Here is a 15,717-nt window from a genome sequence, read left to right as displayed (position 1 = left end):
AGGCTGAGGAACAGGTGGGCCCCAGCGCTTTATCAAATCCTTGATGACTGTTGAACTCTGAGCTGACAGAGCTGGCTGCCTCGCAGGCATGCTTACCCCCTCTTTGCCTGGACCTGGACTGTGTCCTCCCCTGGTTGAGGGGTGGCTGGTTTGGCAGGTGACTGGGAGCCTCTCGTGCAGGTGGCTGTCTCTCAGGAGCCCATGGCAGGGTAGGTTCCCCCACCCCCTCCTTCTCTAAAACCTGCCTGGGGTCTGTCAGAGGTTTAGCTGTCAAGATGTGGCTCCATGCTCCAGCTGACACAGCTGGAGTTAAAAATGAATAAAATCATCCTTCAGGAAGGGATTCCATTTTGTAAAACTCAGGTCCTGAGTGAGAGGCCTTAAAAATCCCACTCTGTGCCACTCTTTCTAAGTGCTCTTCTGAGAATCAGAGAATCTAATTTCATTGGCACATGCTTGAAAAAGGGCTGCATTCATACTCTTCCCTTCCTTCTAGCTGCCAGACTGGCCTTTTTCCAGCCAGGAGTATAAAGCTGTCTGTAGAACTCTTTCAAAGGCAGTTCTGGGAATTCCCTGGTGGTCCAGTGGTTAGGACTCTGTGCTTCCCCATCCCCCTTCCGGCCCCACCCACCCCCCCAGAGTTCCATCCCTGGTCCATGAGCTAAGATCCCACAAGCAGCCGGCAGCAAAGCCAAAGAAAAAAAAAGGCAGTCACACTCCAGGTCACTAGCTGGCATTCCCCAAATATCAGCACTGACTTCTGGGAGTCTGTCCTTATCACCACCCATCACTCCTCCAGGGCAGCCACTGCCATTGTCTCCAGATGACTGGGCTCCCATGCTGGGGCAGTTTTGCACAGGTATGTACTATCCTTTGATTCTCGGAAATCCAGAGTGTGCCAAGTATCCCTTTATTTTTCTCTCTCCAAACTGAATTCCCTAATTCTTGCCCCCGAGTGTCCCTCTGGATTGGCTGAAGGAGTCTCTGTGCACGAGATCCGGGGGCCTCCCCCCACCCCACCAGGTTGTGCTGTGATTCCAGGGGACCGAGGAGCCAGGACATCGCGGGGGGCCCTCTGTTTGCTGCTCGCGTGTCCACACAGGGAGGTGTCCCTATCCTCGGCTGCCCACCTCTTGAGCCTCCCGCCCCCAGAGCATCCCATTCCTCTCTAAGGACTTCTGCTCTCCTGGGCTCCGCCTGCAGGTGCCAAACCTGAAGGTCAAGGGCCACAGACCTTGCTGCCCCTGCAGACCCCAAGGGGGACTTTCTTCTGGCCTAGAGGATTCCTCTTCCTCCCTCTTCTTCTTCCAAGCCAGTCAGCTTCTTCCTGCAGCTCCCTCTCCCGATTTCCTCCTCTTCCCATACTTGCCAAGTTTTCTCAAGAGTACAGGGGCTTTTGTCATGTTTCTGTGCCCTGACCAGACAGCTACCTCCCATGAGGCAGTGAAACTCAGAATCAGCTGACCACCACCTAATGGGGAGAAGAGAGAGAGGGGAAAATAGAGGGAAACATGAATTAATTTCATGAAAATATTATGCAGTGGTGAGGTTACATCCAAATCACTGGCACTTACCAAGTCCTGCTTTGTCGCAGGAACTGTGCCAGGTACCAGGAGTGCAGACATGAATGACCCTGCTGGGTCCTTCAAGGCTCAGATTCTGGAGGGGGAAACAGACCCATTAGCTGAGACCACAAAGAGGTGTGAAAAGCAGGGAGACAGAACACAGGATGACACAAAAGATGCTATCATCAAAAAATTCACAAACAATAAATGCTGGAGAGGGTGTGGAGAGAAGGGAGCCCTCCTATACTGTTAGTGGGAATGTAAATTGGTACAGCCACTGTGGAGAACAGTACAGAGGTTCCTTAAAAAACCAAAAATAGAGCTACCATATGACCCGACAAACCCACTCCTGGGCATATATCTGGAGTAAAACACGGTCCGAAAGGATGCATGCACCTCAATGCTCATTGCAGCATTGTTTACAATAGCTGTGACATGGAGGCAACCTAAATGTCCATCGACAGATGAATGGATAAAGAAGATGTGGAACATATATACAATGGAATATTACTCAGCCATAAAAAAAATGAAATAATGCCATTTGTAGCAACATGGATGCACCTAGAGATAGTCACACTGAGTGAAGTAAGTCAGAGAAATATATGATATCGCTTATATGCAGAATCTAAGAAAAAAGATACAAATGAACTTATTTACAAAAATATATACATTTTAATTATAATGTATTACATATATTACATTATATATTATATAGTGTATAAAATATATTAGTACACATAAATCCATGAAATAGTAAAGTTACATGTCAACATGCCTATCTGCAAGTATTCACCTGTAGACCCATGTATATGATGGTGTGTGTGTGTGTGTGTGTGTGTGTGTGTGTGTGTGTGTGTGTATCTATATATATAGATAGAGGAGAGAGGAAATTAATCCATTTGGTACAGGTTGGGTCAATTACTTGAAATAAACAGGTCATAAGGAGGCATGTCCCCCCACCAAAAAAAAAAAGAGGTTCTTGATCAAGGTTACGGGAATAGGGAGGGCTCACTTGCATGTCCAGTACGTAAAGGCAGGGATTCTTTCCCTGTTTTGCTCATTGTTACAGGCCCATTTCCTAGAACAGTGCCTGGCATGTAGGAGGTTTGCAATAAATATTTGCTGAGTGAATGGATGAGTAAGTGAGGAGGTGGTGGGAATCACTGAGAACAGTGAAGCGGAGATCTTTGAGAGACTCTGGAAAGTATTGATACATCTGTCAAGGTTCTGGCAGAAAAGATGTGATGTAGTCATACTGGGTAGTTGGAGGAACATTTAATAAAGCAGGTAGTTACAAGGGCTAGTGACAGTGAGGTGTGACACTCCCCGACCCAGGCCAGAGGGGGCAAGGGAGAGACCAATTGCTGGAAGCCAGAAGGAGAGATACCGGAAGGAGAGGCCCCCTTTGAGAGGGGCTGTGACCTTCATTCAAGGGAGCGACCTTGCAGGGAGGGAGCCAGGACACTAACAGCCCAGCCTTATTCTCTTCCCTTCCTTCAGTCTCCTGTTGGGTTCCTGTTTGGCTCCTGTTGGAGCTCCACATTGATGAACCCACTGGAAGCTGGGGGGCAAGGGAGTCTGTTGTGACAGCCTGTACACCAGCCTCCCGGGCAGGGCAGGGTAGGGTGGAGACTGCAGGGCGTAGATTGGGATAGGCACACAAAGGCCATCTACTCACCTGCAGGGAATGAACACTCTTCCAGAGTGGCTGGACCAGACCTTGCTGGGTCTTGGAAATCACTGAACCCTTAGCTTCCAAAATTGTGTAGAAACACAAAGTTGCTGAAGGACTGAACAGAGGTTCATGCTCACCACCCATTGAGTAGCTTTTCTCTTTCTTCTTTGTACTTTAGGCAAATAATCTTCCAAAAGCCATTGCAGCTGCTCACACCTTTCTACTGAAGCATCCTGATGATGAAATGATGAAGAGAAACATGGCTTATTACAAGAGCCTGCCCGATGCCGAGGACTACATTAAAGACTTGGAAACCAAGTTGTATGAGGTATATTTGCATTTTTACACAGTGGTTACTTGCAATGCGAGCTGTCAAAGAAGCGTATCTCAGTGAACATCTATTGACATCAAAGGACCGCTAGTGATTTTTGATGACATTTAATGAATATTATGACAATAGAAATGATTGCCTTTTTAACACCTAGTTGATCCATTTAAGAATGCAATTTTACTTTCCATGATGATTTTAAAGCCACTTTTAAAAAAAAGGCTACATTTTAGAAATATGGTCATGTGATGGTAGAATAAGATGGTAGAATAAAGACGGTCTTGGAAATCATCTGAAAATGACCAAGAATAGGAGAAACAGAAATATAATTCTCCATTTCTGATGAAGCTAGGAAACATATATATTAATACACACACACAACTTTATATCTTAAGTTGGAAAGGAAATAGAGGCACTAGGAGGACTGACTTGACAGATTGGAGGCTACTTAAGTCTCTGCATCTGCAGAGGGGAATTCTGATGAGAAAGAATGAGGACAATAAGAAGAGGAAGAATCTAAGCCCTTTGAGCACTTACTCTTGTCCAGCCCTGTCGAGCTCAGGCTCTGGGGGTGTGGGTACCAGTGGAGGGTGGGCAGGGTTGAAAACAGGGATGTGTTGAAAGTACCCATGGGAGCCGTTAGATCCTAAGGTCTGACTCCAGGGTTTCCTATCGTGGGACCAGATCTCAAGCTCACATTTTCACTGGTGGTGACCCTCAAACATAGTGGGTGAAGTCTCTTTTCTGGAGCCCTTCAGTTTTCCAGGGAAGAATTCTCCAGCCTTCTGCAGGGCTGGTGGGGTGTCTGTGCTTCTCTACTGGTATCTGAGAGCCAGTCTCGAGAGAGGGATGGGGGTCTCACAGCTGAGTCGGAGACCTTACCTGCTTCCTGGTTTTCAGCCCATGCCTCGACTCGGCTCTGCTATGCCTGCTCCCTGGCCCCTCAGCCTTTATGGGTAGAGTCTCTAGAATAGACCACCAGTCTCTGGCAAGGAGTGGCTTTGGGAGGTGTGGTCCCTTAGGTGAGCAGGTGGGCGCTGGTGGGGGAACCCAGGGTTCCAACAGCTCTGTTCAGACTTTCAGCCCTGCTTTCTGTCCCATGCCTTGTGCCAGCCTCCGTGGTCCCTGGTGCCTGCAGGTGCCTACGAGTGTATAGCTCACCTGCTCTGAGGTCCCTCCTCTCTGATAATTTGGTTTTTTGTCTTTCCAAAAGTTGTTGAAATCTCTTGTCTGCTGCTTGCTCCTTTCCAGTTCTCCCATAAAAGGACTGAAGTCTTTTTACTTTCTTCCCTGTCGTTTTTTGGGTAGGGTTTGGGGCGCAGAGCGGAGTGCATGCAGCCAGTGCACTGTGCTTCACGGCAAGCAGCTGCCCCCTTCTTGCCCTCTTTGGGGTCCTGCTGGGTGTGGCGGGCGCCCCCCTCCCCACCGTCCCCACCGTGCCCAGGGGCTTCCTCTCTCTGCAGGGCTTTCTTGCTGCTGCTACCCTGCCATTTCTGCAGAGCCAGCGGCCTGGTGTTGCTGCTCTTTTACCCAGTCTCCGGGCAAAGCCCCTTCAGCTCTCTGCCTGTCTTGTTTCCAGGAGATGCTGCCTGCCCAGGAGGTATAAGGAGACCCACCTTCTTAACCTGAGGCCTTAAGTTGGGTGAAAATTTCAGGTCCTAGGGGTGACCCTCAAGTACCCCCATTCCAGAGCAACTGAAAACAAAACTACAAATGGAGAGCCCCATGCGTATTTCAAGGCCTGTCTTGGCCCCTCCAATTTGGGAGGTTTCCGCATGCGTCCAAGATCTCTACTTATTTCTTGTGAAACCAGGCTGCTTCCTCAGCCCTAGTTAGTTCTTTTACCTGCTCCAGGCAACAGTTAGCAGAAATTCCTTGACATTTCCACTATCTGGCACGCGGCTGCCCTCCCCAGAAACTTGTACTGATGTGTGGCACTCCTAGTTCATACTTCACTGTTAGGGGGAGGGGTATCTGACCTTTGCTTAAGCTTTATCTTTTCCTTGAATCGATGTTTAGAATCAGCTTTACTGAGGTATAATTTATTTAAAACTTATTTACTAACTTTAAGTGTGTAATTCGATGAGTTTTGTCAATCACAATCATGATGTAGAATATTTTCTTCTCCCCTAAAAAGTTCCCTCGTACCCCTGTGCAGTCCAGGCTTTGCCCCACCCCCTGACTCCTGGCAGCCACTGCTCTGGTTTCTGTCACTAGAGTTTTCTCTTTTTCCTTTATTCAAACTTGATTTTATTATCAAGTGCCTGTTACTTTTTTTTTTAATTAAGATAAGACACACAATACTAAACAGTGATTTGAAAATAATCTGAACGAAAGAGAGAACGTGGTATATCTCTCCATCTGTTTGTGTCATCTTTGATTTCTTTCATCAGTGTCTTATACTTTTCAGAGTACAGGTGTTTTACCTCTTTAGGTAGGTTTATTCCTAGGTATTTTATTCTTTTTGTTGCAGTGGTGAATGGGATTGTTTCCTTACTTTCTCTTTCTGATTTTTCATCATTAGTGTATAGGTATGCAAGAGATTTCTGTGCATTAATTTTGTATCCTGCAACTTTACCAGATTCATTGATTAGCTCTAGTAGTTTTCTGCTGGCATCTTTAGGATTCTCTATGTATAGTATCGTGTCATCTGGGAAGAGTGACAGCTTTACTTCTTCTTTTCCACATTGTATTCCTTTTTTTTTTTTTTCTTCTCTGATTGCCGTGGCTAGGAATTCCAAAACTATGTTGAATAATAGTGGCGAGAGTGGACATCTTGTCTTGTTCCTAATCTTAGAGGAAATGCTTTCAGTTTTTCACCATTGAGAATGATGTTTGTTGTGGGTTTGTCGTATATGACCTTTATTATGTTGAGGTAGGTTCCCTCTATGCCCACTTTCTGGAGAGTTTTTATCCTAAATGGGTGTTGAATTTTGTCAAAAGCTTTTTCTGCATCTATTGAGATGATCATATGGTTTTTTTTCTTCAGTTTGTTAATATGGTGTATCACATTGATTGATTTGCGTATATTGAAGAATCCTTGCATCCCTGGGATAAATCCCACTTGATTATGGTATGATCCTTTTTTTTTTTTTTTTTTTTTTTTTACTGTACGCGGGCCTCTCACTGTTGTGGCCTCTCCCATTGTGGAGCACAGGCTCTGGACGCTCAGGCTCAGCGGCCATGGCTCATGGGCCTAGCTGCTCTGAGGCATGTGGGATCTTCCCGGACCGGGGCACGAACCTGTGTCCCCTGCATCGGCAGGCGGACTCTCAACCACTGCACCACCAGGGAAGCCCGGTATGATCCTTTTAATGTGTTGTTGGATTCTGTCTGCTAATATTTTGTTGGGGATTTTTGCATCTATATTCATCAGTGATATTGGTCTGTAATTTTCTTTTTTTGTAGTATCTTTGTCTGGTTTTTGTATCAGGGTGATGGTGGCCTCGTGGAATGAGTTTGGGAGTGTTCCTTCCTCTGCAATTCTTTGGAAGAGTTTGAGAAGGATGGGGTGTTAGCTCTTCTCTAAATGTTTGATAGAATTGACCTGTGAAGCCACCTGGTTCTGGACTTTTTGTTTGTTTGAAGATTTTTTTTTTTTTTTTTTTTTGCGGTACGCGGGCCTCTCACTGTTGTGGCCTCTCCCGTTGCGGAGCACAGGCTCCGGATGCGCAGGCTCAGTGGCCATGGCTCACGGGCCCAGCCGCTCCGCGGCATATGGGATCCTCCCAGACTGGGGCACGAACCCGCATCCCCTGCATCGGCAGGCGGACTCTCAACCACTGCGCCACCAGGGAGGCCCTGTTTGAAGATTTTTAATCACAATTTCAATTTCATTACTTGTGATTGGTCTGTTCATATTTTCTATTTCTTCCTGGTTCAGTCTTGGAAGGTTATATCTTTCTAAGAATTTGTCCATTTCTTCCAGCTTGTTTATTTTATTGGCATAGAGTTGCTTGTAGTAGTCTCTTATGATGCTTTGTATTTCTACGGTGTCCATTGTAACTTCTCCTTTTTCATTTCTAATTTTATTGATTTGAGTCCTCTCCCTCTTTCTTGATGAGTCTGGCTAAAGGTTTATCAATCTCATTTATCTTCTCAAAGAACCAGCTTTTAGTTTTATTGATCTTTGCTATTGTTTTCTTTGTTTCTATTTCTTTGTTTTTATTTCTGCCTCATCTTTATGATTTCTTTCCTTCAGCTAACTTTGGGTTTTGTTTGTTCTTCTTTCTCTAGTTCCTTTAGGTGTAAGGTTAGATTATTTATTTGAGATTTTTCATGTTTCTTAAGGTAGGATTGTATTGCTAGAAACATCCCATAGGTTTTGGATCATTGTGTTTTCGTTGTCATTTGTCTCTAGGTATTTTTTGATTTCCTCTTTGATTTCTTCAGTGATCTCTTGGTTCTTTAGTAACATACTGTTTAGCCTCCATGTGTTTGTGTTTTTTACATTTTTTCCCCTGTAATTTATTTCTAATCTCATAGCATTGTGGTTGGAAAAGATGCTTGATATGATTTCAATTTTCTTAAATTTACTGAGGCTTGATGCGTGACCCAAGATGTGATCTATCCTGGAGAATGTCCCATGTGCACTTGAGAAAAAAGTGTAATCTGCTGTTTTTGGATGGAATGTCCTCTAAGTATCAATTAAATCTATCTGGTCTACTGTGTCATTTAAAGCTTGTGTTTCCTTATTAATTTTCTGTCTGGATGATCTGTCCATTGGTGTAAGTGCGGTGTTAAAGTCCCCCACAATTATTGTGTTACTGTCGATTTCCTCTTTTATAGCTGTTAGCATTTGCCTTATGTATTTATTTTATTTATTTATTTATTTTTTTTTGCGGTAGGCAGGCCTCTCACTGTTGTGGCCTCTCCCCTTGCAGAGCACAGGCTCCGGATGCGCAGGCTCAGCAGCCATGGCTCACGGGCCTAGCCGCTCTGCGGCATGTGGGATCTTCCCAGACCGGGGCACGAACCCGTGTCCCCTGCATCGGCAGGCGGACTCTCAACCACTGCGCCACCAGGGAAGCCCCTGCCTTATGTATTGAGGTGCTCCTATGTTGGGTGCATATATATTTATAATTGTTATATCTTCTTGGATTGATCCCTTGATCATTATGTAGTGTCCTTCCTTGTCTCTTATAACATTCTTTATTTTAAAGTCTATTTTGTCTGATATGAGTATTGCTAGTCCAGCTTTCTTTTGATTTCCATTTGCATGGAATATCTTTTTCCATCCCCTCACTTTCAGTCTGTATGTGTCCTTAGATCTGAAGTGGGTCTCTTATAGACAGCATATATATGGATCTTGTTTTTGTATCCATTCAGTGAGCCTTTGTCTTTTGATTGGAGCATTTAATCCATTCACATTTAAGGTAATTATCAATATGTATGTTCCTATTACCATTTTCTTAATTGTTTTGGGTTTGTTTTCATAGGTCCTTTTCTTCTCTTGTGTTTCCCACTTAGAGAAGTTCCTTTAGCATTTGTTGTAGAGCTGGTTTGGTGGTGCTGAATTCTCTTAGCTTTTGCTTGTCTGTAAAGCTTTTGATTTCTCCATTGAATCTGAATGAGATCCTTGCTGGGTAGAGTAATCTTGGTTGTAGGTTCTTCCCTTTCATCACTTTAAATATATCATGTCACTCCCTTCTGGCTTGTAGAGTTTCTGCTGAGAAATCAGCTGTTAACCTTATGGGAGTTTCCTTGAATGTTATTTGTCATTTTCACTTGCTGCCTTTAATAATTTTTCTTTGTCTTTACCTTTTGTCAGTTTTGTTGCTATGTGTCTTGGTGTGTTTCTCCCTGGGTTTATCCTGCCTGGGACTCTCTGTGCTTCCTGGACTTGGGTGGCTATTTCCTTTCCCTTGTTAGGGAAGTTTTCGACTATAATCTCTTCAGACATTTTCTCAGATCCTTTCTCTCTCTCTTCTCCTTCTGGGATCCCTATAATGTGAATGTTGGTGCATTTAATATTGTCCCAGAGGTCTCTTAGGCTGTCTTCATTTCTTTTCATTCTTTTTTCTTTATTCTGTTCTGCAGCAGTGAATTCCACCATTCTGTCTTAAAGGTCGCTTATCCATTCTTCTGCCTCAGTTATTCTGCTATTGATTCCTTCTGGTGTATTTTTCGTTTCAGTTATTGTGTTGTTCATCGCTGTTTGTTTGTTCTTTAATTCTTCTAGGTTTTTGTTAAACATTTCTGACATCTTAATCTTTGTCTCCATTCTTTTTCCGAGGTCCTGGGTCATCTTCACTATTATTATTCTGAATTCTTTTCTGGAATGTTGCCTATCTCCACTTCATTTAATTGTTTTTCTGAGGTTTTATCTTGTTCCTTCATCTGGTACATAGTCCTCTGCCTTTTCATTTTGTCTGTCTTTCTGTGAGTGTGGTTTTCCTTCTGCAGGCTGCAGGATTGTAGTTCTTGCTTCTGCTGTCTGCCCTCTGGTGGATTGCGCCTGCCAGTTTTTGAATTAAATAAAATAAGTGTACCACTGTGAACAAAGTAGAAAAATCTAGATATAGGTAAGTTACTGATTGGTTTCCTATTTATAATTAAGAGTGAGCATGGTTTCTCCAGAGCTAATGAGAGTAGAGCTTGACGATGGTCTGATTCCTTTCAGGAGGACAGATCTCTCTCCCTTCATGTCTGGACCTTCCTTGGCTTCTCTCTGGTTTACAGAGCCTGATTTTTGTTTTTTTTTTTTTTTTTTTTTTTAATTAAAGTGTAGTGGATTTACAGTGTTTCAGGTGTATAGCAGAGTGATTCAATTACACATAGAATATATATATATATATGTATTATTTTTCAGATTCTTTTCTATTATAGGTTATTACAAGCTATTGAATATAGTTCCCTGTGCTATACAGTAGGTCCTTGTTGTTTATCTATTTTATATATAGTAGTGTGTATCTGTTAACCCCAAATTCCCAGTTTATCCCTCCCCTACCCCTTTCCCCTTTGATAAGCAAAAGTTTGTTTTCCTACTTTGTGAGTCTATTTCTGTTTTGTATACAACTTCATTTGCATCATTTTTTAGATTCCACATATAAGTGATATCATATGGTATTTGTCTTTCTGTCTGGCTTACTTCACTTAGTATGATAATCTCTAGGTCCATCTATGTTGCTCTAAATGGCATTATTTCACTCTTTTTTTATGGCTGAGTAATATTCCATCTTCTTTATCCATGCAACCTGTTGATGGACACTTAGGTTGCTTCCATGTCTTGGCTATTGTAAATAGTGCTGCTATGAACATAGGGGTGCATGTATCTTTTTGAATTAGAGTTTTCTCTGGATATATGCCCAGGAGCGGGGTTGCTGGGTCATATGGTAGCTCTAGTTTTAGTTTTTTGAGGAACGTCATTACTGCTTTCCATAGTGGCTGTACAAATTTACATTCCCACTGACAGTGTAAGAGGATTCCCTTTTCTCCACACCATCTCCATCATTTATTATTTGTAGACTTTCTGATGATTCCAGAGCCTGTTCATCCGAGCCGTGAGGGGGTACAACGGTGAGAACTGGAGGACATGCATTACGGACATGGAGCTGGCCCTTCCTGACTTCTTCAAGGCCTTTTATGAGTGTCTCGCTGCCTGCGAGGGCTCCCGGGAGATCAAGGACTTCAAGGATTTCTATCTTTCCATAGCAGGTTAGTAGTGGGTTGTGTCCTCGACATAAATGGCATAGCTGCCCCTGTGGGTTCTACATGCCTTCTAGGTACTTGAGTGGCCTCTGAGGAACTTTTGAGCTTAAATAATAGAGGGTAACTGGGGAGGCTGACACATGTATGGATCAGCCTCTGATTTGGCTGGAGCTTCTGGAGAAACAGTGAGTATGGTGTCTAGATACAGGCCAGCAGAGAAGGTCTGCCTAATCAGCCCTACTTGATTACAGATTCCCACAGGCTTTTGGAAAAATAAAAATGGGCCTCCAAACAACTCATGCCTCACCTTAGGGAGATAACTTTGATTATGGCATTTTTTCAGCACACATCAAGGTAAAATGAAGAGTATAATGAACCTCTAATTAGTCATCGCTAAGATAACTTTTGGGAAAAAAATTTTCTGACTATAAAATAATTCATGCTTATTATAGGAAGTTTAGAAAACACAGGAAAGAATGAAGAAAATTGAGGACTTCCCTGGCAGTCCAGTGGTTAAGACTCTGTGCTTCCACTGCAGGGATCATGGGTTTGATCCCTGGTTGGGGAACTAAGATTCCCACATGCCTCACGGTGCAGCCAAAAAAAAAAGAAAGAAAGAAAAACAATTGAAAACACATAAATAGCCCTAGGGTTTCTCCTTAACCAGTAGTGGGCAGCAATGCTCCAGAGAATGGGAAATGGCCAAGAGATGTCCCTAAGTGGTTTGGGAACACGGATCCTCAAACTGCACCTTGCAGGAAGGGGACCCAGGTCAGATAGGTCTGAGATTGGCCTGAGCACTGTCTGCCTCTTGGAGTCTCTGTGCCCTGTGATGGTTAATGGCTCCTAGAAACCCTGGGGTAGGCAGCTCTTTTACAGTTATTGAATCCAGGATGGTTTTTGTTTTTGTTTTTTATTTATTAATTTATTTTTGGCTGTGTTGGGTCTTCGTTTCTGTGCGAGGGCTTTCTCCAGTTGCAGTGAGCAGGGGCCACTCTTCATCACGGCGCACGGGCCTCTCGCTATCGCGGCCTCTTTTGTTGCAGAGCACAGGCTCCAGACGGCAGGCTCAGTAGTTGTGGCTCACGGGCCTAGTTGCTCTGCAGCATGTGGGATCTTCCCAGACCAGGGCTCAAACCCATGTCCCCTGCATTGGCAAGCAGATTCTCAACCACTGCGCCACCAGGGAAGCCCTGTTTTTGTTTTTTAATCACCGTTTTGCTCATGGATCTCTTTTTCCACAGAGTACCTTTATTTTTCTTAACAAAACCTTTTTATTGTGGAAAATTTCAAACATATACAAAAAATAGAAGAGTGTAAAGAAACCCCATGTCACCATGACACAGCTTCACTATTGTCAACTCAGGGTCAACTGGGTGTCATCTAATTCCCACCCACTTACCTCTCATATTATTATTATTATTATTTAAAATATTTATTTATTTATTTGGCTTGGCCAGGTCTTAGTTATGGCCTGTGGGATCTTCGCTGCAGCATGCGGGATTTAGTTCCCTGACCAGGGATCGAATCCGGGGCACCTGCATCAGGAGCTCGGAGTCTTAACCACTGGACCACCAGGGAAGTCCCTCGTGTTGTTTTGAAGCAAATCCCAGATATTGTTATCACTTCATTTGTAATGTTTCAGTGGGTACCTCTAAAAGATAAGAACTCTTTTTTTTTCAACCACTGAACCACTACACCTAAAAGAATTTTAACAACAGCTCCTTGATCTCATCATCAAATATCCAGTGTCCCAGTCATCTCAGAAATGTCATAAATGTGTGTTCCTTAAATTTACAATTTGTTGGGTTTTTTGTGTGTTTTCTTTCTTTCTTTCTTTTCTTTTTGGCCCCACTGCGCGACTTGTGGGATCTTAGTTACCGACCAGGGATTGAACCCGGGCCCCCAGCAGTAAAAGTATGGAGTCCTAACCACTGGACTGCCAGGGAATTCCCAATTTATTGGTTTGAATCATGTTCAAAATAAGTTCCACACATTGCATTTGGTTATCTTCTTAAATTTTTGTTTTGAACAAAACTTTACTATTTTAACCGTGTGTAAGTGTACAGTTCCATGGCAGTAAGTATATTCACATTGTTGTGCAGCCATCACCACCATCCATCTCCAGAACTTTTTCATCTTCCCAAACTGAAACCCTGTACCCATTAAACACTAACTCCCCATCCTCCTCCTTCCCAGTGCCTAGCAACCACCATTCTTCTTTCTGTGTCTATGAATTTGATTACTCTGGGTACCTCATATAAACAGAATCATACAGTATTAGTCCTCTTATGACTGGTATTTCACTTAGCATCATGTCCTCAAGGTTCATCCATATTCTAGCAAATTGGTTATCTTCTATTTTTTTAATTTTTAAAAAATTATTTATTATTTATTTATGGCTGTGTTGGGTCTTTGTTGCTTCGCCTGGGCTTTCTCTAGTTGCAGCGAGCAGGGGCTACTCTTCGTTGCGGTGTGCGGGCTTCTCATTGCAGTGGCTCCTCTTGCTGAGGAGCATGGGCTTTAGGCACGCGGCCTTCAGTAGTTGTGACGCACAGGCTCAGTTGCTCCGTGGCATGTGGGATCTTCCTGGACCAGGGCTCAAACCCATTTCCCCTGCATTGGCAGGCGGATTCTTAACCACTGTGCCACCAGGAAAGCCCCTGGTTATCTTTTAAATCTCTTAATCTATAAATCCTCCCACCATTTCTTTTTTTTCTCCTTGTTATTGCAGAAACTGTGTTGTTTGTCCTATAGAGATTCCCACAGTCTGGATTTTGCTGGTTGTAGCCCGTAGTCCTCTGCCTCTGTATTTTTTTTTTTTAAGCCCAATTTTTTTTTTTTTTTTTAACTCCTCCACGCGGCTTGGGGAATCTTAGTTCCCTGACCAGGGATTGAACCCACGCCCTCGGCAGTGAAAGTGAGGAGCCCTAACACTGAACCACTGGGGAATTCCCTCTTTCACTTTTTATTTGTATACTTTTTCCTTACAGTGAAACATCTTACGTCTCTATAACGTAGAATATTTATTTATTTGCTTTTCTTACAATGAACATAATACGGTCTCAAATGTATCACACCAATATAAATATTAACAATAAAACTTCTGAGTGACATTTGCGACGTCTTTGAAGTTCTTTTAGTCCTTAGATCTGTGCCGTCCAGCATGGTAGCCACCAGTTGATGGTGGCTACTGAACACTTGAATGGTGACTGGTCCAATCTGAGATGTGCTCTGAGTATAATGTAGATACTGGATTTTGCAGAATTAGTACAAAAAAAAGGATAATGAATATCTCATTAATAATTTTTTATATTGATTACATGTTGAAATGATAATATTTTGGACATTTCTGGGTTAAAAATATGTTATTAATATTAATGTCACTTGTTTCTTTTTAGTTTTTTTTTTAATGTTGCACTAGAAAATTAACTATTACATATGTGGCTCACATTGTATTTCTATTAGACTGTGCTGCCTTACACTGTATCCCACTAAAAATATTCAGTTACTGTGATCTGTTCTTTTCTCTGTGTGGTACCAATTGGGTATACATCTGGGTTTATTTTAGTGTGTTTTCAATCTGGAGGCTTGCTTGATTTTTCCTTTTTATTGTTTAGTTTTTTTTTAATATATAGAATATTCATATGTTTGAGTGAAAACTATTTAAAAAAGTCACACTCAGAGAAGTCTTGCTTCCATCCACATCTCTCCTATTCATCTCACTCACCCCCAAAGGTAACCTTTCTTTATTCGTTTCTTTGATATACCTTAGATAGATAGATATTTAGGGATTTTTTTTAGTTTTATTTTAAAATACAGTTGACCCTTGAACACTGGAAAGCACCTTAACCAAATGCTTAAAAATTAATGTCACCAGGACTTCCCTGGTGGTCCAGTGGTTAAGAATCCACCTTCCAATGTAGGGGATGCGGGTTCGACCCCTGGTCAGGGAAATAAGATCCCACATGCAGCAGGGCAACTAAGCCTGTGGGGGCACTGACCCTCAGTGCTGTTGAAGATCCGAGTATGACTTAATAGTTTGTCCACCATGTCCTTTGTTCCTCTGAATCCATAATTCCTCCAAATTTGTGGTTCTACATCCAGGGATTCAACCAACCAAGAATCGTATGGTACAGTAGTATTTACTATTGAAAAAAATCTGCATGTAAGTGGACCTATGCAGTTCAAACCCGTGTTGTTCAAGGGACAACTGTAATTTCAAAACTGTAGAGAAGTTCCAAAAGTAATACAAAGAACTCTCACATACTCCTTACCCAGATTCACCAATTTTTGACCTTGTGCACATTTACTGTCATTCTCTCTGTATATGTGTGTATATAGTTATTTTTATTTCAGGACATTTTGAGAGTAGGTTGTGGACATCACGACGCTTTACCCCGTAATTCTTCAGTGTATTTCCTAAGAACAATATTCTCTACATATCCACAGGATAGTTATTAAATTCAGGCAACTTAACATCGATACAATACTTTTTT

At 42.8% G+C, this 15,717-nt stretch overlaps 1 protein-coding gene across 1 annotated transcript in view; it reads left to right on the top strand.

Annotated features, from left to right (window-relative positions):
* The window catches only part of CRTAP (cartilage associated protein), a 35,097-nt gene that overhangs the window by 2,615 nt on the left and 16,765 nt on the right, over nucleotides 1–15,717 (top strand). The window contains exons 2-3 of the mRNA XM_081245808.1: nucleotides 3,419–3,568; nucleotides 11,053–11,224. Coding sequence (XP_081101934.1) covers nucleotides 3,419–3,568; nucleotides 11,053–11,224 — 322 coding nt within the window. The remainder of the gene's footprint in view (nucleotides 1–3,418; nucleotides 3,569–11,052; nucleotides 11,225–15,717) is intronic.

Source organism: Mesoplodon bidens, assembly GCF_964165515.1.
Source record: "Mesoplodon bidens genome assembly, chromosome: 10".
Lineage (NCBI taxonomy): Eukaryota > Metazoa > Chordata > Mammalia > Artiodactyla > Ziphiidae > Mesoplodon > Mesoplodon bidens.
Note: the sequence above shows the minus strand (reverse complement) of the source record. Positions and strands in the feature narration are given on the sequence as shown.